This window comes from Hirundo rustica, chromosome 15, assembly GCF_015227805.2.
Source record: "Hirundo rustica isolate bHirRus1 chromosome 15, bHirRus1.pri.v3, whole genome shotgun sequence".
Taxonomy (NCBI): Eukaryota; Metazoa; Chordata; class Aves; order Passeriformes; family Hirundinidae; genus Hirundo; species Hirundo rustica.
In genome coordinates, this window is record NC_053464.1 from 8,880,313 (window position 1) to 8,904,499 (window position 24,187).

Below are 24,187 nucleotides of genomic sequence, written 5' to 3' on the forward strand. Positions count from 1 at the left end.
TCAAGCAACATACTAGTAAGGTTAAAAAGCATCTCTCAGAATTGCAGGTTCAAACTAACCAGGCCTGTCTGAGCTGAGCAGGCAGTGTTTAAGCTCAGAGCCTAAGGCTCCCAGAACAAAGGTAGGATGACAAAACCATCTGCTGAGAGAGCTGCTTTTCCCCTGTCTGCAACAATTAGCCATCAACTTAAATCCCTCCTGGAAACCTCCTGCCAGGAAATAGGCTCCATCATGGAAAGGGCTTCTAACCTCGATGTCCTGAAAGGAAACTGCAGGGGAAAAAAAAAAAAAAAAAGATCATACAACAGTCCATCCTGCCAGGACAGATTTGCAGTGAGGAAAGGAGTGGGATTTAGTGGAACTGAACTGGTGGAGAGCAATGTTTTCTTTTAGACATGGAGCAAATAAGGTCACGTTCTGTGCATTTCCTCATCAGTGCTAGCTAGCTTTGGCTTTCTTTTTGTGCTTTGTAGTTTGAGGGCTATGGAAAATCTGCCCTCTGCAGAAGTTGCAGTCCAGTCAGCAGGAAACGCTGGATTCAGGATAAGCAATATTCTTGGGCCTTCTGCTTAGTTGCCATTCACACCCTGTCAAATGGGTATCAGGAGCCATTGAGATGTGCCTCACACGTGCACCTTCTGTCTCAATTTCTCTGGTTTGCCTCACAAATACAGTGATTTCAGAGTGATGGCAGTTACTGTGATTTATTGGCATTGGACACTGGAGGCTCTCACAACACCTACACTTGCAATAAATAATGCAAAGGTGAAAGTAACTGTATAGTACCTGCAAGACAGGTATGTAGTGCTGCTTATTAAATAAGGACAAGATCATGGCAAAAATAGTTTAAAAGAAAAGCTGGTTTCATTGAATTGGGCGAAAATTCCCTTAGATATATGGGAACATCCTTAAGGACCTCATTACACTTGAAACAAGTTTTATCTGACAGTTCAGCACCTGTGAGTGAAAATCCAGTTTCCTTGACTTTGAAGGTTGGGCTTTAAATACCTGTGGCATTATCCATTCTGTCTCATCCACATATACCTGTATGTTGTAGGAAAGACTAGGAAAAACTGGAAATGTTGGCACTTTCTTTGCAAGTTTATTTTACAACATGTATCTTTTCCCAAGCTGCACACTTCAGCTGAAGTGCAAAGAAAATGGAAGTCTTTGGCACTTCACCTTTGCTCACCTACTGTCTATTTTGCGTTTATTCCATGCCCTCAAAGAAAATAGAATTTATAAGAAAATAAATCAGAGATTCATCAGTTTTATTGGTGCATAAATTCAGTGTGACTCGCCATCTAGTGCAGGTTTAAGGCATAACATAATTACAGACAGTTTTAAGTCAAGGTGATAGTCTCCTAAAACTCTTCAAAAGAAGTGGTGTTTTATTTCTGTAAGCAGGCAAAGTAATATAAAATTTACAGGAATCCAGACATAGATATTGAGAAAAGAACTGGCAAGTGAAATTTTAGAGATGAGATATGAGAGTCATTCATCAGCTGACAAAATAGAGGACAAATATTCAAATGAAAAGCAGTGCACAACCCCTTTACAAGAAAAACAGGAACATAAAATAATAGGGAAAACACAGATGTGTTCAAACAACCTATTTATTCAAGTTGGTTTGCAGTAATTCATCCAGCATCACAAACTAGACCGCATCCCATAACTGTCTGGTTTTAAATGTATTTTCTTTCATTCCAGGTGACTGATTCCTTAGGTGTGCACCTGATTCTTCCCCTCACTCTCTGATAAAACACCATAAATCATGAGAACATTTCTTAAATCCTGGATTCCTCAGTGTTTGTGGATTCTCAGGTCACCTTCCAGAGCATTCCATGGAAACAAGAGGCTTCTTACATCTCAGATTATTTCTTATTATGAATCTATAAATCAGTACAAAAAGGAACTGCCAGAATATTTCAACTTTGCAAGTGATGTCTTAGATGAGTGGGCACGACTGGAAAAGGTAGTATTTTGTCTTTTACTTCATAGACATTGAATTGTAATTTAACCCCAGCTGTCAACGCAGAACCACAGAGCCCCTGGATCTCACACACACAAATAGACACACACACATCCAGTGTGATGGGGAGGAGAATCAGGACAAAGAAAATGTAAAACCCATGGGTTGAGGAAAGAACAGTTTAAGAATTGAAATAAAATAAATATTAAGAAGAATTTTAATAACAATTATCACTATTGTGGAAGTATTAGTAGAAATAGTAGTGATGAAAAGAGAGATAACAAAAAAAGAGAGCAACAAAGAAAACCCAGAAAAGAAGAATGATGCACAACAAAATTCCCCACTGCCCACTGATCGAGGCCTGGCCTTTCTCCAAACCTTGATTGGCACCTCTCAAACAACCTCCCCCCAGGTTATAAACCGAGCAGGTTTCTGTGCTGTGGAATATCCCTTTGGACAATTCAGGTCAGCTGTCCTGTCTATGACCTCTCCCAGTTTGTCATGCACCTCCTTGTTGGCAGAGCGTAAAAAACTGAAAAGTCCTTGACTTAGCTCTTGCTAAGCAGTGCTTACTCTATCCCAGCTGAATCGAGGACACACTGGAACAAATCGCAGATGATAGAGTTTTACTAATGGATACTGGATAGTATTGGGACCATTTTATTTTGTTTGTCAGAAAGACGGGTATCACTCCAAGAGAGTAGTTGCCAAGGATGATTTATACTGAAGCGAAACCTTTTAAGGTTTGTCTTATTTCAATGTCTTCTCACGTGTTGTAGGATGGAAGAAAACCAGCAAATCCAGCTCTTTGGTGGGTCAATGATGCGGGAGAGGAGGTGAAGTGGAGCTTTGAAGAGCTGGGCTCTCTGTCCAGAAAGGCAGCCAATGTCCTTTCTGAGACCTGTGGCTTGCAGAGAGGAGACAGGGTTATAGCAGTTCTGCCTCGTGTTCCTGAGTGGTGGCTCCTGAATGTGGCCTGCATGCGAGCAGGTGAGTGACTCTCTGACTTGTTGGGTGCAGAGAGAAAGCAAACAGAGGGTACAAGCCATGGGTTAGATTGGGGTGAAGAAAATGCCGAAAGCAATATTCTCTTGTGACCTCTACAAGGGATCTTTTGCCTAGAAGGAGAATGGGCAGCACCCACACAGGAACCACAGGGCCAGACATGGTGCAGTCAAACGGCATCCTCAGGGGAAGCCAGGCTGAATGGCTGCAGCCTAAGGCCAGGCCTGGCCACATCCATTGCAAGGGAGCTGAGTTTATAGTGGAATAATTTATATGATTAGAGTCATTAATAATTCAGTCTATCTATTCTGCTCTGCTTTTAACCTGCTCAACATCCATGGCGGATAAAATCAGCATCAACAGAGAGACATGACCAAGTATTTTTGGGAAATGCTGAGTTTTCTCATTTGCTTCTTGCTTTTTTCCAGGAATTGTTCTTATTCCAGGAACATCCCAACTAACAGCCAAAGACATCTCATACCGCCTCCAGGCTTCAAAGGCCAAGTGCTTCATTACTGATGACACACTGGCACCTGCAGTGGAACCTGTCCTGCCAGGCAGCCAGTTCCTGAAAAGTAAACTCCTTGTAGGCCAGGGGAGCAGGGATGGGTGGCTGAACCTCAAAGAACTCCTTGCGTGAGTCTCCAGCTCTTTTGCCATCAAGCCTGTGAGGTGAAGGGAGCTGCACCAGTCAGGTGACATTGATGAGCTGTGGGAGGAGTTTTCAAAATACAGATGAGTCACATTTTCGCATCCTTCTGTCATCTCCCTCTTTTGTGATTACAGGGTAGAGGTTTGCCCAGTCCAGGTTTTTGGAGTTTAGCTCAGGTCCTTCAGCTTCACTTAGCAGACTGCCAGCTTTTAGAAACTCTCTGCTTCTGCTGTGACCACCAGACAAGCACAGAGAGCACTAACAATTGTTATGAGCTTGTCTGCTAGAGCCCATTCTAATGGCTCTTGATTAAATGAGAAAATACTCATTGCAGATCTTGGTGCACAGTCCTTTCTTCCCGTTACTATCCTGGTAGCTCAGAGGATCTGAATTATCCATCAATCTCTTGAACACAGATGATATACCATTAGCAATAAGACCAATGTACTTGGCATAATAACCTTAGTCATTGATTTCAGGTTGGGGTTGGCTTTTTCTTGTGTGAGGCAGACACTGATTTCTGGCTGCTGTTCCATAATCAGCACCTGGAGTGCCCTTGCTAAAACAGTTGCAGAAAAAGTCATTGAAATATTCCATAGGTGCTCATATCTTAAAAGTTACAGCATACAGGCAATACTTGTTACAAGCAAAATGTGTTCTCTAACTGTTCTCACCTGTATTATCACTCATTCAGTGAGATTATTCAGTTTGGGGCAATGTTCCTGTTGAACTCCTAAACAGTAAAAATACTGATTCCCTGGTGGAAGTCCACATGTAGTGACTGGAATATACCATTTCTTCTGAAGGGTTGCATCTGCTGACCATCAGTGTGTCAAGACGAGGAGTCAAGAGCCAATGATAGTGTATTTTACCAGTGGAACTACAGGCTTCCCAAAAATGGTGCTGCAGTCCCACAGCAGTTACGGCATTGGATTTGCAACCTCTGGCAGGTATTACCTTGCAGTTCCTCCCAGGTCCTGATTAAGTGACATCATCTGCATTAGACTGAACACGTGACCATAAAAGTCCAGTAAATGTAGGCAATTCATGACTGTAGGATCTTGCATCCTCCTCATATTGAAAGATAAAGGATACCTTTCCTAAAGCATTCTGAGTTGGAAGCTGGTGATCAAGAGTCCCGAGAAGTAACTTGTTTAGTTTCCTGGAGAAATGAGCTGTGACTTAGCTGATGTCTCAACTGCATCAGGTGAGGAAAGCCTACTCCAAATGATCTGTTTTGGTTCTGCTTCAGATCCAGATTTTGCAACTCAAGACAAAGATGTTTTGCCCTGCTTGCCAGGAAAATAAATGCTTGAAATATTAAGCAGGAAGGAATGAAGGGAAATCAGAGACTATTTAAGACTCTTCAACTTTCTCAAAATTTCTACAGAGCCCCACTTACTGACACCATATCTTCTAATGGAAACCTCCTGCTATGGCCTGAGTCTCTCACATTCTCTGCAGCATTTCTTTCATCTCTGCTTTTTCATCAGGTATTGGATGAGCTTGACTCCTTCAGATATAATGTGGAATACCTCTGATACTGGCTGGGTAAAAGCAGCTTGGAGCAGTGTTTTTGGACCATGGATCTGTGGATCCTGTGTCTTTGTACACAATATGCCACAGTTTAAATCAGAAGTTATTGCAGAGGTAAGCTTAACATTTTATACTGTGATGTTTATTTCCATTTTACATAAATGAAGGAAACAAACTGGGCTCCACTTCATGGGTGCCACTGCCCAGTAGCAGCAGGGATAGTACTTCCCACATCCCAAGGAAGCATCCCTCCATTTGGTGCCCATTAAGCTCAAGGAAAAAGTGTTTTCCCTCCTGGTTAGGCCACGTGTCATGGCTGGAGCACAGAGGACAATTGGAGAAAGATGCGGGATATAAAGATCTTTGGATCACTGCTGTGTTGTCCAATATTGAACCTAAACCTCACTTCAGGAATGGACTTTGGGATCAGGCTGAGTATGGGCCAGTAATCAGAGTATGGCATAAACCTGAATGAAGGCTCTGTTTTCCTGAATTTTCAGTGAGTTGCCAGAGTGCCTATTCCTCCCGTAAAGCACTTTAAACCAATCTGCTGATTGACTCCCTTCAACATTGGCCTCTTTTGTTAATCACCTGCACATTCACACGGTCAGACCCACCATTACACTTTCTTTGCAGCACAGTAACTTTCTGTTTTCCTAGACTCTCTCAAGATATCCTATCACCACCTTCTGCACGGCTCCCACCGCCTTCCGCATGCTGGTCCAGCACGATATGAGCAGGTACAGCAGGGAGGGCAGGGGGGCTGGGGAATAATGCTGGGGCAGCTCTCCAGGGTTGATCCCTTAGGGCCCTTAATTTTTTTTTTTTTTTTTTTTTCTGTTGAAGGCAATCTAACTAGTACAACTTGCTCTCAGTAAAGAAGGCTCTCCGTTTGGAAATGTGAGAATAATTAGTCACACCGTGGGCTACTTGAGCTTCAGGATTGGGTCTTTGAATAGACAGCACAGAGGAGACAAGGGAGGTTTCTTTAAGTTGTCACTTCCTCTGAACTTAGGGTTCACAGTTCAATTTAAGTCAATGTTTTAGGCAACATTGGATCAGGGAGTTACTGGTGCACCATGGACATGTTCTCACATGCTTGAGAAGGGAGAGAGCAGTTAGAGGAGTTTCACATGCTGAGAGTTACATGGCAGCTGTTCCCACCAGTTTGTCACTCTAAAATACCCAGCTTTTGGGCAATGGTTTGCAAGGAGTTTTCACAGCTTTGGTAAGATACTTATTCTTGTCCCATAGGTCTTTCATCCTACCGAAAGCCAGCCTAGGTTTAGCAGAGCTCAGCCTCTGTGTACCTATCCACCCTTCCTTTTGCTCTAAAAAATTCTCTGTGTTATATCTGATCTTGGATGATGACACATAACTCAGCTTTCCACACATCTGATGTGCTTGTTCAGATTTCTCCTTTTATGTCAGCTCTCCCAGGGAAACACTTTTGCTCATGAGTTTTCCAGCAGAAGAACCTACTTCTAGTCACACAAAGATAAACCACATCATCTTCAGTGGACACTCAAGCAATCTAGGAGTCTAGTCCAGGTGTGCATAACAGGACGATGATTGTAATTTCCAAAGGAGCTTGTGAAGTTTTAGGTGAACTTCCTGGGAAATCTGAGGGAGGCTGTTCCATTAAGTCTATTTTTACTGCTCTTTTTGAGAGTTAAGAAAATTATTTCATTTGCTCTTCCTCTCAAGCTACAAGTTCCCGAGTCTGAAACACTGTATAACTGGAGGGGAAGCACTCAATCCTGAAGTGTTGGCGAAGTGGAAAATCCAGACAGGGCTGGAGATCCATGAAGGTTATGGCCAGAGTGAAACAGTACGTCTGCAATAAATGTAACTACTGGCAGAAAACCCCTTCACCATCTTTACTTCAAAAGAAGAACTAAAATAGATTATTTGCTCTGGGTATCAATTTGTCCTGTCTGAGGTTTAAATGAAAAATATTAAAGCAGCTCACATTCCAGACTCTGAGGTTCTCAAGAACCACAGTGCTTTTGTCCTGATTCCGCCTTTGTCACAACAAAGATTAGTCTTGTCTAATGCAAACAATAATAAAATTTACAAGATGTTGCAACAATTTTAAAAAATTAAAATCTATTCTGCAGGTAACAATCTGTGCCAACATGAAAGGGATGAAAATTAAACCTGGCTCTTTGGGAAAAGCTGTTCCCCCTTACGATGTGCAGGTACGTGGGTATGTGGCAGCTGTGGGTAGAACAGTAAGGCAGTGCTGTCTCCATCCCTTGTGTGCCCTGCACTGAGCTGGAGCAGATGTTCCTCTGAGCTGATCAAAGCATCACTCCTGCTGTGTCTGTCCTTGCTGCAGATCATAGATGACCATGGGGCTGTTGTGCCTGCGGGAGAAGAGGGCACCATTGCTGTCCGAGTGCGACCCACACGACCCTTCTGTATGTTCTCCGGGTACTTGGTGAGCCTGACCTGCTGTGTCTGTGTCTGCTCAGAGCCTGGGAGGGTCCCAGGGCAAAGTTCTGCCAGGAGAGAATTCCATGCAGAATCCTGGGTTACTTGAGGACTTTGAGCCTGGGGATACCTTGTTCCAGATATGTACCAGGCAGTTGCCATGCGCTTCATGTTCAGAGCACTACCCTTTTCCCTCTATTCCATTCCTATCTCTGGTTAAACATTATTGAAAAAAGCCCATAAATTCTACTCTTATACATCAGAAGCTCAGGGTGGCTTTCCAAGGCACAGGTACTTTATTCTCTCATAGCACTGTCAAAGGGACCCCCATTCCAGCAGGCACTGCAGCCAGAGAAACCTTTGTCCAGGTGCCTGTCACACACAACCTGTGTACAAGATCCACAGCACAAACACAAGCTACGGCACAAACCACTCACACGTAGATGATCACATGGCTCTGAGGTAGTGACATACGTAATAATCAAACTCCACTATTCAAATAGGCATGCTCTACCCACTGAGAGCAGAAAGAAAGAGAAAACACACCAGAAGTGGGGACATTTTGGTTCAGGTCAAAGGTCCATCTAAGCAACTGCTCATCTGCGGTGGTGCTGAGGTGCAGGACATTCTTAATAAAACAGTAGAATCAGGCAAACATAAATATATTCTCCCCTGTATTGGAACTGTCATATTCAATAGGCTCTGGGTAACCCACATATGTTTTTAATCCTCTTCTCAACACTATAATAGTTGTATACTTGTAGCATTCTCCTACAACAACCTGCACAAAATCATTTCTCACTACGTCATAAAAATCTTCTATAGGTTCAACACTGTTATTGCAGGTTTTCACTACATCTTCTCTTGTCAGAGTGTTTTTCCTGTGTAACCAAAAGGTTACATTGGATATATAGGTCCTAAAGGTCAGATAAAGTTTTCTTCCTGCAGATGACCTCATCTGTGTTTTGGTCCTGACAGTTAGGAGGAAAAAGTTTTCTTTGTCTAGAAGTTATTTTGGCAACCCCCTGCAATGATAAATCATTTCCCTGAACAGAGTGGGTTACACATTTTAGCCTTTTCTTGTGGTGGATGGGCATATTGGTAGATCATGGCTTTTTCTCTCTAGAACAGAAATCTCTACATAAAAACTGCTTTTGTCCACATACCATATATTTCCACAACAAAGCTGCTAATGTTACTCTGTGCTAATGTGGCTCTGTTACTTGAAGATATAAAACAGTATTGAACACACTCATTTTGAGAACAACTTAAAGAATAATTTTTATCATTCTTAGCATCACTTCTAGTACATGCATTACAATTCACTAACAATAAGATACTTTTTTGGAAATGTTTGATTGTTGCCAGGATAATCCAGAGAAAACTGCGGCCACTGTGCGTGGAGATTTTTATCTCACTGGGGACAGAGGCATTATGGATGAAGAGGGATATGTCTGGTTTGTTGGAAGAGATGATGATATCATTAATTCTGCTGGGTAAGGCATTTCCTTTCAGATTGGCCTCTCGAGATGCAGCCTGGACACAGCGGAGCACCGGGCCATGCTGCTGGGGCTGAGCTGTCTCTGTGCTCCCCTAGGTACCGCATTGGCCCGTTTGAAGTGGAGAGTGCGTTGATAGAGCACCCGGCAGTGGCAGAGGCGGCTGTTGTCAGCAGCCCCGACCCAGTGCGAGGGGAGGTAAAACAAAACAGCAAAAGGATGTAAAAAATACCCTTTATTCTAAACATCAGTACCCCTGTATGTACTAGGCTTCCTTGGAATTCAGTGTTGCAGGCTTTTGCAATTAGGTGGGCTAACATTTTTAAAATCCATATCTTGATAGATCTTACTATTTCTAAATCATTTCTTTGCAGGGTTTTATGTGGGGAAAAAATTGTTTTTTTCAGATTAATCACATGATCTTTTTGTCTAAGCAATGAAATTTTGATTATTTCTCGTTTACCACTAAGCATTTGGTGGCAATGATATCCAAAGTGTTTAATTTTTGTCTTATATTTTTCCAGCTTTGCAACATTACTTTGAGCAACTGGGATGAGATTTTATTCTCTCTTTATTTTCTGTACTATAACTTCTTGAAAGTTTAATAATGTGTAAAGTTAAGAAAAAAGTGAAAAATAGCAAGACATTCTCTGATGCAGAATGGGTCCTTCATAGCACAGCAGTTGATAACAAACAGCTAATGAAAAAGGGAATTAAAGAAAAAGCCCACATTTTGGCATTCTGAATTTTGACACTCACTTTTCACTACAAATGTATTCCCTTATTGCCACCTCTGGAAGTTCATGCAATCCCTCCATTTTTGTGGCACAGGTGGTCAAAGCCTTCGTTGTTTTAGCTCCTGCTTTTGTATCACACGATCCGGAAAAATTAACTCTTGAACTTCAACAGCATGTGAAGAAGGTGACTGCACCTTACAAGTATCCAAGGAAGGTAAGAACAGCCCAAAAAGACAGGATCTCTAATTGTACCAGAAACTGAGCATCTTTTATCCTGCCTCAACTCCTTTTCAACAGCATTCTGACAAACACTCCAACCAGAGTTAGATAAAATAGAAGTTGATGAGAGGGTCTGTTGCAGCTGTAGCCTTGGGTTGGCTGTGTGTGCTAGAAAGTACCTGGAGGGAGGCAATGGTCATGAAATTTTACTTCATGAGGGCCCAGTTTTTCTTTCATGGAGTACTGAAGTTTTCACAGCAGCTCAAATGGGCAAGGCATTAAATTCTAATCAGTTGTACGTTGAGATCTCCTCTGACACACAGCCAAATCAAAACTGGAGTTCCTGCTGGCATCAGTGGGTTGGAATCCACCTCTTCTCACCAGGAAAGACACAAGTAACTCCCTGTCTTTAAAGCTGAAGCACTCAGCTCCTAGAGATTGTGGTACGTCTCACTGCAAGTACTGTCTGTGCAGTAGCTACAAGGTGTAGTAAGGAATTTCATCATTCCAGCCCCATCTGTTTATCCACAGCTATCCCATGCTAAAAGTGTTTTCACAGTATTTTGTTGCACCTGGGAGATTAACCACCAGTTATTTGACTACAGGGAGCATTTTACCTTTCAGGTGGAGTTTGTTCAGGATCTGCCAAAGACAGTTTCTGGGAAAATCCAGAGAAAGGTTCTAAAGAACAAAGAGTGGGCAAGAGTATGACAACAGTAAGAGTGATCTGGAAAACGAGGAGAGAAATTCTCCATCATGTGTACCAGCCATAACACATGACACGGAGAAGGTCGTTATGACCCAGAGCAGAACAAGAACATCATGAAAAATAAATTCTGGAAGAAAAAGGAGAAAACATTCTAGAGGACACGTGGTATTGGAACCACTTTTGCCATCAACCTACACATTTTCAGAAGGAAGGAAGAGCAAGTAATTCAAAGGGTGGAATGGGAGAGAGAAAGACAGACTCAGGTGCATACAGAGGTCTAATTTGTTTCACTGCAATTTGTATAAACACCTTCCTTAAAAAATAAAAAAAAAGGGTGAAACTACAAGGCTTGGAAAATTACAAATAAATGAGAAATTAATAAAAAGATATATTTGTCCTGAGATGAGTATCAGCAATTAATTAACATCCAAAACCTACCACTATAATATTCTCAAATTCTTTCAGAGTGGGAGGAAAAAAACAATTCTTTTTAATGCTTCTCTTCATCATGAGGAATTTGTGATGTACTTAAATGGTTAAACTGGAGGAAAAAGTGTTTTAGGTTAAGGTGCAAATTATGCACAATTAACAGTGGTGTAAATGATTACAAGAAAAAACTTACTCTACAGAAAAAGCTTTGCTGCTTGCTCTGTTTTGTGCCACATTCTCTTCTTGTTACTCCAGAAGAAATGAGCTATAAAGTCAGAAGGGTTTCACTCCAAAACCTTTAGGAAGGAGTGCTCAGGTTTCACATCTCCAGGGAAGAGCTGATCTTTCCAGAGCCTCATATGGGAAGCATGTCCTGAAAGGTGAGTGAAATAAAGGATCTCCCTCAGCAGCTCTCAGTCTCTCCTGTCCACAGCAGACAGGTCAGGAAAAGGATATTTATCTGAGCTCCTTGTGTTGGTGAACCCCAAGCAAAGCAAATGGTATTAAATCAGGAATAATAATTTCTGATTCTCACTACTCATTTGAAAACTCTGCCATTACTGGGTCTTTCCCCCAGTTTTCTGCCTTTATTTTCACCTCTGCATTTGCAGCTGAGAAAGTGCTAAAACCTTGAAAGCTCTCACAGTCTTCTTGTGTTTTTGTAGAGCACCCGGGAATCCTAAACTTCAAGTGTTTCGTTTTGTCAGTCTTCAATATAATTTCCCTAAATATTCCTAAATATTATGTCCCTCCTCTTTCTCTCTCAATAGGCAATCAGTAGATTTTATCATTGTAATGCTCTGAAATATGCAAGTTACAGCTAAATCAGAGAAATAGAGCAGACTGAGAAAGGAGAAATATCTTCCTAAGTGATTAAGGGATGTTTACAACTGGTCATTTTTTCTCTGCCACGATGTCCAAGAAATGTAGAGAACACCATGAATTTCTGTTGCTTTTGACAAAATATCTGTTCCAGGCAAAAAATCTGCATCCAGATTGTTTATGCTGGCAGATATCACTGAAAAGATTAAGTTATGTTAAGTTCTGCATATTTGAACTAATTTTCCTGATAATTAAATATTACTGTGTAAGGTTCTGCTAAGGAATAAGGCAATAGTTCCAAGGTTAATAAGTAACTTTTTCTTGAGGAATAAAATTTGAGCAATACTGAGATCCATGCACCAAAGATGTGAGAATAAACAGTTAGAATTGATGACATGGGACAAGGGGTAAAAGACTACAAAATGAACTTAGAACCCTGGGACAAAGGGCAAAACTTTGCAGCTTCAGTCAGGCCACAAAAATTACCCAGGAAAAAGTCTATGTTTCAGAGTTTACCTGAATGTAGTTTTGTGATTTTGTAATGGAAAAGGGTGTTTGCAGCCAGCAAATTTAGAACCTCTGTGCCTGGGAAGGTCATGGAGCAGATCCTCCTAGAAGATATGCTGGGGGATAGAAAAGACAAGAGGTGTTCCGATGCACGCAGGGTGTAAATCAAATTTGGGGACGTATGTAAGAGATTACTGAAGTGGAAGTTCTTGGGATGGATGTGGTGAGTGGACATATGAGTCAGCAGCTGGTGAAGCTAAATAGTGAGAATGTTAGTGGAAGTTGTCTGGAAATATTCTTCAGCTCTATGGGAAGGAAAAGGAATGGAGAATCAGGTAGTGGATGTTTTGATGAAAGAAGCAGGGACATCCTTCTAATGCAAATATTAACATCAGATGTGTTTGAGGAAAGAAAGTTGTGGGCAATTAACAGCCCCAAAGAACACATCAAAACTATGCAAGGATCAGCTGAGATACAGACAAGGTGCCAGATTAATACAGGACATTAAGTCTTTAAAACACAGAAGGTAAAAAATAGGAGAAATCAGGATGGGGAACTTCACATTTATTTGGACCATTTGAACCACCAGTCTGGCAGTGGGCCTGAGTGACTTCAATGAATAGCCCATCAACACATAACTGGACTGTCTGGATAATCTCAAATTTTTGGTTTGTTGGATTGCTGTTACTCTCTTCTTTGAGTTTTCCCAACAAGGTCTTTCCATCTCCCTGCGAAGCTGCTTCTTGGCAGGCGCTGCTTCTTTCTGCAGGTGGGCAGTCTTCCCCTGCTGCTCTCGGATCTTTTCCGCCTGGATCTCCCCAGTCATTTAATCGTAATCTGTTTTCTGGGAAATCCTTTGGTTTCAATTCTGAGGGGTGTCTTTCTGGATCCGGTGGACCTGCGTCTTGCAGATCTGTCCCTTCTCCCTGGATAATATCCTTTTCTCGCTGCTGCACTCTCGCTGTATGTTTATAGGTTTCGGCTCCGGTCTCCACTCCCTCCCTCTTTGCAATAATAGACGTGGCCAAAGGTGTAGCTGCAGTTGGAGGCTGCTAGTCTCGGTGGTTACAAAATGGCGTAGGCAGCAGTGCGCATGCTCTACATGGGGCCCCACCCTCTTGCTGTACGGAAATCTAGGGAGTGGCCATTTTTTGTACGGAAGATCTTTGCAGGGGGCCGCCATTTTTGTGCCTGGGGTGGCTGTGCCGCACATGCGCAGTGGCGCTGTCGGTAACTTCCCAGACCCGTCCCATTTTCAAAGTCCGCTAGTTCGGGGCGCAGCTGGCCGGGGCGCGGGGCTCGCTTGTAGCGCCGGGGTCACGGCTGCGAGGCTGGGGGAGCCTCCCGCGGGGTCGAGGGGGCCCTCACGGGTTCGTTGGGACGGGCGCGGGGCCGTCCGCAGGCTCGGCGGGGCCGGTCGCAGGCTCGGCGGAGCGGCCGGTCACACGGCTGCTCGCGGGGACTTCTAACTCGCTCACAGCTTCATTAATCACGGGAGAAACTGTGCTGCTGCGAAATCCCTGCGCTGTATAATCCGAACACTGACTGAGTCCCAGACAGACACGGGAAAAGCCGCCTCGGGGTTTATTACCGGCAGGTTTTTCTGCACCCAGCGTAACGGATCTGTACTAACATTAGACTTTATGAGCGCCTTTAAGCGTTCGCACGCGTCTCTCAGTTTTATGTTTCCACAGCGTGCTTGCCCAGTGTTCTCACCTGATATCCTCGTGGATCAGGGGTTCTTTCTGGGCTCCCTCCGTACTCCAACATGTGGCTCGGGTGTCCTGGTTCCTTTCACCAGCCTGTGGAGTTCCCGTTCGTCTTTCCTCCAAGACCGGTATCTCCTGCTATCCCAGCTATCCTCTAGCTGCCTTTGTCTCAATTCTTCGGGAATATCCCGTTATCGGGATATTAGGAGAGACTGGACCACTGGAAAATGTCTTAAAACATGATTTATTGCCTCAGTCTCAAGGAGGGAGAACATCGTCACCGCATACACTATGAGTTCGTGGTCAGTTGTCGGTCAGTGGTCACAAGACCCTAGGTTTACAGGGGTTTTTAAAGGTTTATTAGCCAGTAATCTACTGCCACACAGATTGTTTTAACTTTGGCACCAATGGCTAATTAAAACTGGATTGCACGTCCTGTTGCAATGGGGACAATTTTATCCAATTATGCAGTTGACTTATTGAAAGAAATATGTGTATTGATCTAGTATCAATACCCAACTGTGGCAGACAAAAACTCTAACAGTTTTAAGTTAGAAAGTGTATGTTGTCCAGGCAGCGTGTGGGATAGCTCCCTAAAACAAGCTGTGAAATTCACAGGTAATTACAAAGCCTTTTATTTACAAAAGTGTTGGATACACAAAATACAAATACATATTCATACCCCTGTCACCTCCCATTCCCTGCTTCGTATGCTAATTGGCAAAAAGGCTATTAAGCATGCGTAGTTTGTTTCTTAAAATGAGTCAGGAGTTTATTCTGGGGAGGGCTCACCAAAAATGAGGAAGTAAGATGAGTCTGCCTTGTCCTGACCTTGACCTAACCCTTTTCAATGCATTCGTGATAAATGAATCCTTGGTAGAACTTAGAGTTTCCTGTGTTGAATGGGCTCTTTAAGCAGGAACACTGTAGTTATATCTTACTTACCGCATTTTGGTTTTTGTTACAAGCACAGCTACATAAACATAAAGCTGACAAGCAATGAGTTACTAAATCTGGGAGAGCTTATCTAAGATCCAGCTTCTGTTAACTGCAAGTAAAGCTTATCCACCTAATTCAGCTAATTCAGCAACTATTATCTTAACTTTCCTAAAAATCCTTAATTCTTCAAATTTAGTCTCACAGTGGTGCACAAGACTACTTGCTACACCTTAAAACTTCTTATTACCTTTATAACTACTTCTGTATCTTAATTTTAAAACCTTAAAAATTTCAACTATCTAGCTCAATATGTCTCTGCTTAAACTACAAACCTACATTCTTACTTATAGTCTCTAAATTTGGAAGCCTTTTCCAAGATCTCAGGTCAAACCCTATATTCTCTGCTGTATTTGGGGCTGCATGCACGAGGTTCCGAGAATTTCCGTGCCTTGATTTCCCACAGATTGGTTTAAATGTATTTTCTTTCATTCCAGGTGACTGATTCCTTAGGTGTGCACCTGATTCTTCCCCTCACTGTCTGATAAAACATCATAAATCATGAGAACATTTACTAAATCTTGGATTCCTCAGTGTTTGTGGATTCTCAGGTCACCTTCCAGAGCATTCCATGGAAACAAGAGGCTTCTTACATCTCAGATTATTTCTTACTATGAATCTATAAATCAGTACAAAAAGGAACTGCCAGAATATTTCAACTTTGCAAGTGATGTCTTAGATGAGTGGGCACGACTGGAAAAGGTAGTATTTTGTCTTTTACTTCATAGACATTGAGTTGTAATTTAACCCCTGTCAACGCAGAACCACAGAGCCCCTGGATCTCACACACACAAATAGACACACACACATCCAGTGTGATGGGGAGGAGAATCAGGAGAAAGAAAAGGTAAAACCCATGCATTGAGGAAAGAACCATTTAAGAATTTAAATGTAATAATAATAATAATCATATTAGTAGCAATAGTAGTATCTCACTGCCCACTGATAGATGCCCAGCTCATCCTCAGTCACCTCCATACAAACTTCCCCCCAGGTTATAAACTGAGAAGGACCTCCTCTGGTGTGGAATATCCCTTCGGGCAGTTCAGGTCAGCTGTCCTGTCTAGGAACCCTCCCAGCTTCTCATGCACCTCTTTGGTGGCAGGGTGTGGGAAACTGGAAAGTCCTTGACTTACAGTAAACACTGTTTAGCAGCAACTGAAACATCGGTGTGATATCAACACTACACTCATCCTAAATTCATAAACCACAGCACTTTTCCAGGAAGAAAATTGACTCTATTCCAGCCAAAACAAGGACACTGGAACAAACCTCAGATTATACAAATTGGTTTTCTTCATGGGTATGAGACCATATAAGCTGCAGAGTGGAAAGCACCATTTTATTTTCATTGTCAGAAATACAGGTGTCTCGAATACGTAAGAGAGTGATTGCCAGGGATGATTTGCTTCATTAGGACTTCTTTTGTATTGAAGCAAAACCTTTTAAGGTTTGTCTTATTGTAATATCTTCTCACGTGTTGTAGGATGGAAGAAAACCAGCAAATCCCGCTCTTTGGTGGGTCAATGATGCGGGAGAGGAGGTGAAGTGGAGCTTTGAAGAGCTGGGCTCTCTGTCCAGAAAGGCAGCCAATGTCCTTTCTGAGGCCTGTGGCTTGCAGAGAGGAGACAGGGTTATAGCAGTTCTGCCTCGTGTTCCTGAGTGGTGGCTCCTGAATGTGGCCTGCATGCGAGCAGGTGAGTGACTCTCTGACTTGTTGGGTGCAGAGAGAAAGCAAACAGAGGGTACAAGCCATGGGTTAGATTGGGGTGAAGAAAATGCCAACAGCAATATTCTCTTGTGACCTCTACAAGGGATCTTTTGCCTAGAAGGAGAATGGGCAGCACCCACACAGGAACCACAGGGCCAGACATGGTGCAGTCAAACGGCATCCTCAGGGGAAGCCAGGCTGAATGGCTGCAGCCTAAGGCCAGGCCTGGCCACATCCATTGGAAGGGAGCTGAGTTTATAGTGGAATCATTTATATGATTAGAGTCATTAATAATTCAGTCTATCTATTCTGCTCTGCTTTTAACCTACTCGACATCCATGGTGGATAAAATCAGCATCAACAGAGAGACATGACCAAGTATTTTTGGGAAATGCTGAGTTTTCTCATTTGCTTCTTGCTTTTTTCCAGGAATTGTTCTTATTCCAGGAACATCCCAACTAACAGCCAAAGACATCTCATACCGCCTCCAGGCTTCAAAGGCCAAGTGCTTCATTACTGATGACACTCTGGCACCTGCAGTGGAACCTGTCCTGCTAGGCAGCCAGTTCCTGAAAAGTAAACTCCTTGTAGGCCAGGGGAGCAGGGATGGGTGGCTGAACCTCAAAGAACTCCTTGCGTGAGTCTCCAGCTCTTTTGCCATCAAGCCTGTGAGGTGAAGGGAGCTGCACCAGTCAGGTGACATTGATGAGCTGTGGGAGGAGTTTTCAAAATACAAATAAGTTACATTTCTCTGTCAACTCACAGCATTGTGATTACACTGCATTAAGTCCAGATTCATGTAACCCAGGTTTTGGGAGCCAAGTTCAGGTCCTTCAGCTTCTTCTTGCTCCTCACCCTTGTGATTTAGAGTGTACTTGTGACAGGTAAAATGCATTCTCTTAACTTTTTCCTGTGATATATAATGCAACTGTTTCTTTAGTAAGATCATATAATGTGGGGCAATGTTCCTGTTGAACTCCTAAACAATAAAAATACTGATTCCCTGGTGGAAGTCCACATGTAGTGACTGGAATATACCATTTCTTCTGAAGGGTTGCATCTGCTGACCATCAATGTGTCAAGACGAGGAGTCAAGAGCCAATGATAGTGTATTTTACCAGTGGAACTACAGGCTTCCCAAAAATGGTGTTGCACTCCCATAGCAGTTACGGCATTGGATTTGCAACCTCTGGCAGGTATTACCTTGCAGTTCCTCCCAGGTCCTGATTAAGTGACATCATCTGCATTAGACTGAACACGTGACCATAAAACTCCAGTAAATGTAGGCAATTCATGACGGTAGGATTTGCACCTTCCTAATCTTTCCCCTCTCATGGTAAAACCCTTGTTATTAAAAGCTTCTTGAAGGCCTGGTTGTGCTCAAAATGGTCAGAGTTGTGTCACTTGCAGGGCTGAAAGCAGAGGAGCAATAAGGGAGATCTCCCTACAGCCACACCAGAGGAACTCAAGTGCTGTCATGTTGCGTCAACCTTCCCTGAGACCCAAATGACCCTTGGGCCATTTCATTATACCTTAAAAGTTACACTTCAGTTTAAATCTGTGGCTTGGTACTGATTTGCTTTCCCTGAAAGTTTTTTTCATCTCTGCTATTTCATCAGGTGTTGGTTGAACTTGTCTCCTTCAGATATAATATGGAATACCTCTGATACTGGCTGGGCAAAATCAGCCTATGGCAGTGTTTTTGGACCGTGGATCTGTGGAGCCTGTGTCTTTGTACACAGTATGCCACAGTTTAAACCAGAAGTTACTGCAGAGGTGAGTAATCCCCACATCCCAAGCAATCCAGAGGTACCAGAATGCCTATTCTTCTTCACAGCTGTTTTCCTAAACCACACAGCTGGACGATTCTCCTCAACACTGGCTTCTTGTGTGAGGCGTAAACCTTTACTTTCCCAAGAATAATACTGGAAAAGCTCTGGTCTAGTTCTCTATCACCACTTAGGCTTGAGACTGGGACACAGACTCCTTGGAAAACCCCCCAAAATAACATAATTGGAGCTACTGCTCTCACTGGTCCTTCATTTGCTTGAGTGAATTCTGTTGGACAGAAAGTTCCATATTTTCTAGAAGCTGGACTGCTTGGTGCATCATTTTTATGGTTTTCATCTTGCAGACATTTGAGCACATAAATTGTGATAATCACCTGCACATTCACACGGTCAGACCCACCATTACACTTTCTTTGCAGCACAGTAACTTTCTGTTTTCCTAGACTCTCTCAAGATATCCCATCACCACCTTCTGCACGGCTCCCACCGCCTTCCACATGCTGGTCCAGCACGATATGAGCAGGTACAGCAGGGAGGGCAGGGGGGCTGGGGAATAATGCTGGGGCAGCTCTCCAGGGTTGATCCCTTAGGGCCCTTATTATTTTTTTTTCTGTTGAAGGCAATCTAACTAATACAACTTGCTCTCAGTAAAGAAGGCTCTCCGTTTGGAAATGTGAGAATAATTAGTCACACCGTGGGCTACTTGAGCTTCAGGATTGGGTCTTTGAATAGACAGCACAGAGGAGATAAGGGAGGTTTCTTTAAGTTGTCACTTCCTCTGAACTTAGGGTTCACAGTTCAGTTTAAGTCAATGTTCTAGGCAACATTGGATCAGGGAGTTACTGGTGCACCATGGACATGTTCTCACATGCTTGAGAAGGGAGAGAGCAGTTAGAGGAGTTTCACATACTGAGAGTTACATGGCAGCTGTTCCCACCAGTCGGTCACTGTAAAATACCCAGCTTGTGGGCAATGGTTTGCAAGGAGTTTTCACTTATTCTTGTCCCATAGGTCTTTCATCCTGACAAAAGCCAACCCAGGTTTAGCAGAGAGCTCAGATTTTGTGTTCCTATTCAACCTTTCCTTCTGTTTTAGGTTTACTTGGAAAGCCGAGGAGGTCTGTTCAGTTTAGGTTGCTCACTGCTCATTTTCAAGAGTTAAGAAAATTATTTCATTTGCTCTTCCTCTCAAGCTACAAGTTCCCGAGTCTGAAACACTGTGTAACTGGAGGAGAAGGACTGAATCCTGAAGTGTTTGCAAAGTGGAAAATCCAGACAGGGATAGAGATCCATGAAGGTTATGGCCAGAGCGAAACAGTACGTTTGCATTAATTCCCGCAGTATACCCATTGAAAGGTAACAATACCAGAGCCACAGTGTCCTTGGTAAATCAAAGGAAAAGGAGAGAATCAATTATATGATTAAAAGGAAAAAAAAAAAGTCTTTGTATAATTATAATTATACAGTTCCAGAATCAGCAAGCTGCATATTTTAATGGTTTAGGACCATTGCAAAAACCATGCTAGAGACACTTCTGATCAAATATGTTGTAGGGGACCCTTTGTCATATTTACTTCAAAAAAACCCAGAAAAAATAATTTGCTCCAGCTATCAGTTTGGCCTGTCTGAGGTTTTACTGGCAAATATTAACCCAGCTCACATCCTAGATTTCTCTGTAAGTGAACATTAACTAAGCTATTAAGAGTCAGATCTCAGACTTTCTCTCATTTTGCCCTTGAAATGGTCCCAAATTAATTGTCCCAAAACTGAAATAAGATCTGTAATTATTTCACATCTGCTGTCCTGCAAAGTCAAGTGTTTGCAGTACAGTCCACAGGCTCAGACTCAAAAAAACCAAGCTCACACAGGTCTGACCTGAAATGCCTCTCAACATCTCTGATGTTCTCAAGAACCACAGTGCTTTGGTCCTGATTCCGCCTTTGTCACAACAAAGTCACAAAGAGGAGACCTGTCTAATGCAAACAATAATAAAATTTACAAGATGTTGCAACAGTTTTAAAAATTAAAATCTATTCTGTAGGTGGTAATCTGTGCCAATATGAAAGGGATGAAAATTAAACCTGGCTCTTTGGGAAAAGCTGTTCCCCCTTACGATGTGCAGGTACGTGGGTATGTGGCAGCTGTGGGTAGAACAGTAAGGCAGTGCTGTCTCCATCCCTTGTGTGCCCTGCACTGAGCTGGAGCAGATGTTCCTCTGAGCTGATCAAAGCATCACTCCTGCTGTGTCTGTCCTTGCTGCAGATCGTAGATGACCATGGGGCTGTTGTGCCTGCGGGAGAAGAGGGCACCATTGCTGTCCGAGTGCGACCCACACGACCCTTCTGTATGTTCTCCGGGTACTTGGTGAGCCTGACCTGCTGTGTCTGTGTGTGCTCAGAGCCTGGGAGGGTCCCAGGGCAAAGTTCTGCCAGGAGAGAATTCCATGCAGAATCCTCAAAAGGTCTCACTGGGTTACTTGAGGACTTTGAGCCTAGTGTGTGGTAGTGCTGAGGTGCAGAACATTCTTAAGAAAAAAGTAGATTCAGGAGAACTTAAAGATACTCTTCCCTGCAATTGAACTATCATAATGAATAAGATTTGGGGGACCTGTCTATGTTTTTAATCCTCTTCTGAATCCCCATAATATTTGGATATTTGTAGCATCCTCGAACAACAGCTTGTAAAATGTAATTGCTTACTATGGGCTAAGAAACTTCTACAAATTCAATACTATATCTTCTGGTTTTCACTGTCTTCTGTTGTCAAAGTGTTTTCCTGTGTAACCTAGAGGTTATACTGGATATAGAGGTCCCATAGGTCAATGCAAATAATGAAGATTTTCCTGCAGGTGACCTCATTTGAGTTTTGGTCCTGTCAGTTAAAGGTAAAAAGTTTCTTTTAATGTGAGGTTATTGTGGCAACCCCCTGCAATGATAAATCATTTCCCTGAACAGAGTGGGTTACACATTTTAGCCTTCTCTTGTGGTGGATGGGCATTTTGGTAGATCATGGCCTTTTCTCTGGAACAGAAATTTCTACATACACTCTATAGTGTGTAGTGCTCTTTTCCACCTGTCACATACTTCAGGCATCAAACTGCTAATTAATGTGGCTCTGTGTATTTTAGTTGAAGATATAAAACAGTATTGAACACACTCATTTTGAGAACAACTTAAAGAATAATTTTTATCATTCTTAGCATCACTTCTAGTACATGCATTACAATTCACTAACAATAAGATACTTTTTTGGAAATGTTTGATTGTTGCCAGGATAATCCAGAGAAAACTGCTGCCACTGTGCGTGGAGATTTTTATCTCACTGGGGACAGAGGCATTATGGATGAAGAGGGATATGTCTGGTTTGTTGGAAGAGATGATGATGTCATTAATTCTGCTGGGTAAGGCATTTCCTTTCAGATTGGCCTCTCGAGATGCAGCCTGGACGCAGCGGAGCACCGGGCCATGCTGCTGGGGCTGAGCTGTCTCTGTGCTCCCCTAGGTACCGCATTGGCCCGTTTGAAGTGGAGAGTGCGTTGATAGAGCACCCGGCAGTGGCAGAGGCAGCTGTTGTCAGCAGCCCCGACCCAGTGCGAGGGGAGGTAAAACAAAACAGCAAAAGGATGTAAAAAATACCCTTTATTCTAAACATCAGTACCCCTGTATGTACTAGGCTTCCTTGGAATTCAGTGTTGCAGGCTTTTGCAATTAGGTGGGCTAACATTTTTAAAATCTATATCTTGATAGATCTTACCATTTCTAAATCATTTCTTTGCAGGGTTTTATGTGGGGAAAAATTTGGTTTTTTCAGATTAATCACGTGATCTTTTGGTCTAAGCAATGAAATTTTGATTATTTCTCGTTTACCACTAAGCATATGGTGGCAATGATATCCAAAGTGTTTAATTTTTGTCTTATATTTTTCCAGCTTTGCAACATTACTTTGAGCAACTGGGATGAGATTTTATTCTCTCTTTATTTTCTGTACTATAACTTCTTGAAAGTTTAATAATGTATAAAGTTAAGAAAAAAGTGAAAAATAGCAAGACATTCTCTGATGCAGAATGGATCCTTCATAGCACAGCAGTTGATAACAAACAGCTAATGAAAAGGGAACTTAAAGAAAAAGATCAAAATTTTGCATTCTGAATTTTGACACTCACTTTTCACAACAAATGTATTCCCTCATTGCCACTTCTGGAAGTTCATGCAATCCCTCCATTTTTGTGGCACAGGTGGTCAAAGCCTTCGTTGTTTTAGCTCCTGCTTTTGTATCACACGATCCGGAAAAATTAACTCTTGAACTTCAACAGCATGTCAAGAAGGTGACTGCACCTTACAAGTATCCAAGGAAGGTAAGAACAGCCCAAAAAGACAGGATCTCTAATTGTACCGGAAACTGAGTATCTTTTATCCTGTCTCAACTTCTTTTCAAGAGCATTCTGACAAACACTCCAACCAGAGTTAGATAAAATAGAAGTTGATGAGAGGGTCTGTTGCAGCTGTGGCCTTGGGTTGGCTGTGTGTGCTAGAAAGTACCTGGAGGGAGGCAATGGTCATGAAATTTTACTTCATGAGGGCCCAGTTTTTCTTTCATGGAGTACTGAAGTTTTCACAGCAGCTCAAATGGGCAAGGCATTAAATTCTAATCAGTTGTACGTTGAGATCTCCTCTGACACACAGCCAAATCAAAACTGGAGTTCCTGCTGGCATCAGTGGGTTGGAATCCACCTCTTCTCACCAGGAAAGACACAAGTAACCCCCTGTCTTTAAAGCTGAAGCACTCAGCTCCTAGAGATTGTGGTACGTCTCACTGCAAGTACTGTCTGTGCAGCAGCTACAAGGTGTAGTAAGGAATTTCATCATTCCAGCCCCATCTGTTTATCCACAGCTATCCCATGCTAAAAGTGTTTTCACAGTATTTTGTTGCACCTGGGAGATTAACCACCAGTTATTTGACTACAGGGAGCATTTTACCTTTCAGGTGGAGTTTGTTCAGGATCTGCCAAAGACAGTTTCTGGGAAAATCCAGAGAAAGGTTCTAAAGAACAAAGAGTGGGCAAGAGTATGACAACAGTAAGAGTGATCTGGAAAACGAGGAGAGAAATTCTCCATCACGTGTACCAGCCATAACACATGACACGGAGAAGGTCGTTATGACCCAGAGCAGAACAAGAACATCATGAAAAATAAATTCTGGAAGAAAAAGGAGAAAACATTCTAGAGGACACGTGGTATTGGAACCACTTTTGCCATCAACCTACACATTTTCAGAAGGAAGGAAGAGCAAGTAATTCAAAGGGTGGAATGGGAGAGAGAAAGACAGACTCAGGTGCATACAGAGGTCTAATTTGTTTAACTGCAATTTGTATAAACACCTTCCTTAAAAAATAAAAAAAAGGGCGAAACTACAAGGCTTGGAAAATTACAAATAAATGAGAAATTAATAAAAAGATATAT

General features: G+C 42.5%; 3 protein-coding genes across 6 annotated transcripts in view; 2 read left to right on the forward strand and 1 right to left on the reverse strand.

The window, feature by feature from the left end:
* Nucleotides 1-1,024, reverse strand: part of PDILT (protein disulfide isomerase like, testis expressed) — a 25,255-nt gene extending 24,231 nt beyond the window's left edge. Inside the window, 1 exon segment of the mRNA XM_040078911.2 lies at nt 1,009-1,024. Coding sequence (XP_039934845.2) covers nt 1,009-1,024 — 16 coding nt within the window.
* LOC120759543 (acyl-coenzyme A synthetase ACSM4, mitochondrial-like) overlaps nt 1-11,113 on the forward strand; it is a 15,636-nt gene extending 4,523 nt beyond the window's left edge. Inside the window, exons 2-14 of the mRNA XM_040078912.2 lie at nt 1,711-1,975; nt 2,752-2,962; nt 3,406-3,613; nt 4,436-4,579; nt 5,123-5,279; nt 5,826-5,905; nt 6,873-6,996; nt 7,286-7,366; nt 7,507-7,608; nt 8,970-9,097; nt 9,199-9,298; nt 9,932-10,051; nt 10,681-11,113. Of these exons, the coding sequence (XP_039934846.1) occupies nt 1,775-1,975; nt 2,752-2,962; nt 3,406-3,613; nt 4,436-4,579; nt 5,123-5,279; nt 5,826-5,905; nt 6,873-6,996; nt 7,286-7,366; nt 7,507-7,608; nt 8,970-9,097; nt 9,199-9,298; nt 9,932-10,051; nt 10,681-10,767 (1,743 nt within the window). The 5' untranslated portion in view covers nt 1,711-1,774 and the 3' untranslated portion in view covers nt 10,768-11,113. The remainder of the gene's footprint in view (nt 1-1,710; nt 1,976-2,751; nt 2,963-3,405; nt 3,614-4,435; nt 4,580-5,122; nt 5,280-5,825; nt 5,906-6,872; nt 6,997-7,285; nt 7,367-7,506; nt 7,609-8,969; nt 9,098-9,198; nt 9,299-9,931; nt 10,052-10,680) is intronic.
* A 322-nt stretch (nt 11,114-11,435) lies between these two features.
* Nucleotides 11,436-24,161, forward strand: LOC120759540 (acyl-coenzyme A synthetase ACSM4, mitochondrial-like). Of its 4 annotated transcripts, none has more exons than XM_040078908.2 (14): nt 11,436-11,574; nt 15,666-15,930; nt 16,715-16,925; nt 17,369-17,576; nt 17,992-18,135; nt 18,559-18,715; nt 19,173-19,252; nt 19,922-20,045; nt 20,770-20,850; nt 20,991-21,092; nt 22,001-22,128; nt 22,230-22,329; nt 22,963-23,082; nt 23,712-24,161. In XM_040078908.2, the coding sequence occupies exons 2-14, from the start codon at nt 15,730-15,732 to the stop codon at nt 23,796-23,798; spliced, it is 1,743 nt and encodes a 580-aa protein (XP_039934842.1). In that variant the 5' UTR covers nt 11,436-11,574; nt 15,666-15,729; the 3' UTR covers nt 23,799-24,161. The 4 variants fall into 4 exon arrangements, with proteins under 4 accessions (XP_039934842.1, XP_039934839.1, XP_039934840.1 ...); XM_040078905.2 differs by lacking the exon at nt 11,436-11,574 and adding an exon at nt 13,753-13,893; XM_040078906.2 differs by lacking the exon at nt 11,436-11,574 and adding an exon at nt 13,938-14,360.
* Nucleotides 24,162-24,187: the final 26 nt, after the last annotated feature.

What these genes read in the sequence shown, in the direction of transcription:
- LOC120759540 (XM_040078908.2), top strand. Translation starts at nt 15,730, where the DNA reads ATGAGAACATTTACTAAATCTTGGATTCCTCAGTGTTTGTGGATTCTC. An exon ending in AACCAGAAGTTACTGCAGAG is followed by an intron (nt 18,716 to 19,172) that starts GTGAGTAATCCC and finishes CTGTTTTCCTAG; the next exon opens with ACTCTCTCAAGATATCCCAT. An exon ending in CCGACCCAGTGCGAGGGGAG is followed by an intron (nt 22,330 to 22,962) that starts GTAAAACAAAAC and finishes TTTGTGGCACAG; the next exon opens with GTGGTCAAAGCCTTCGTTGT.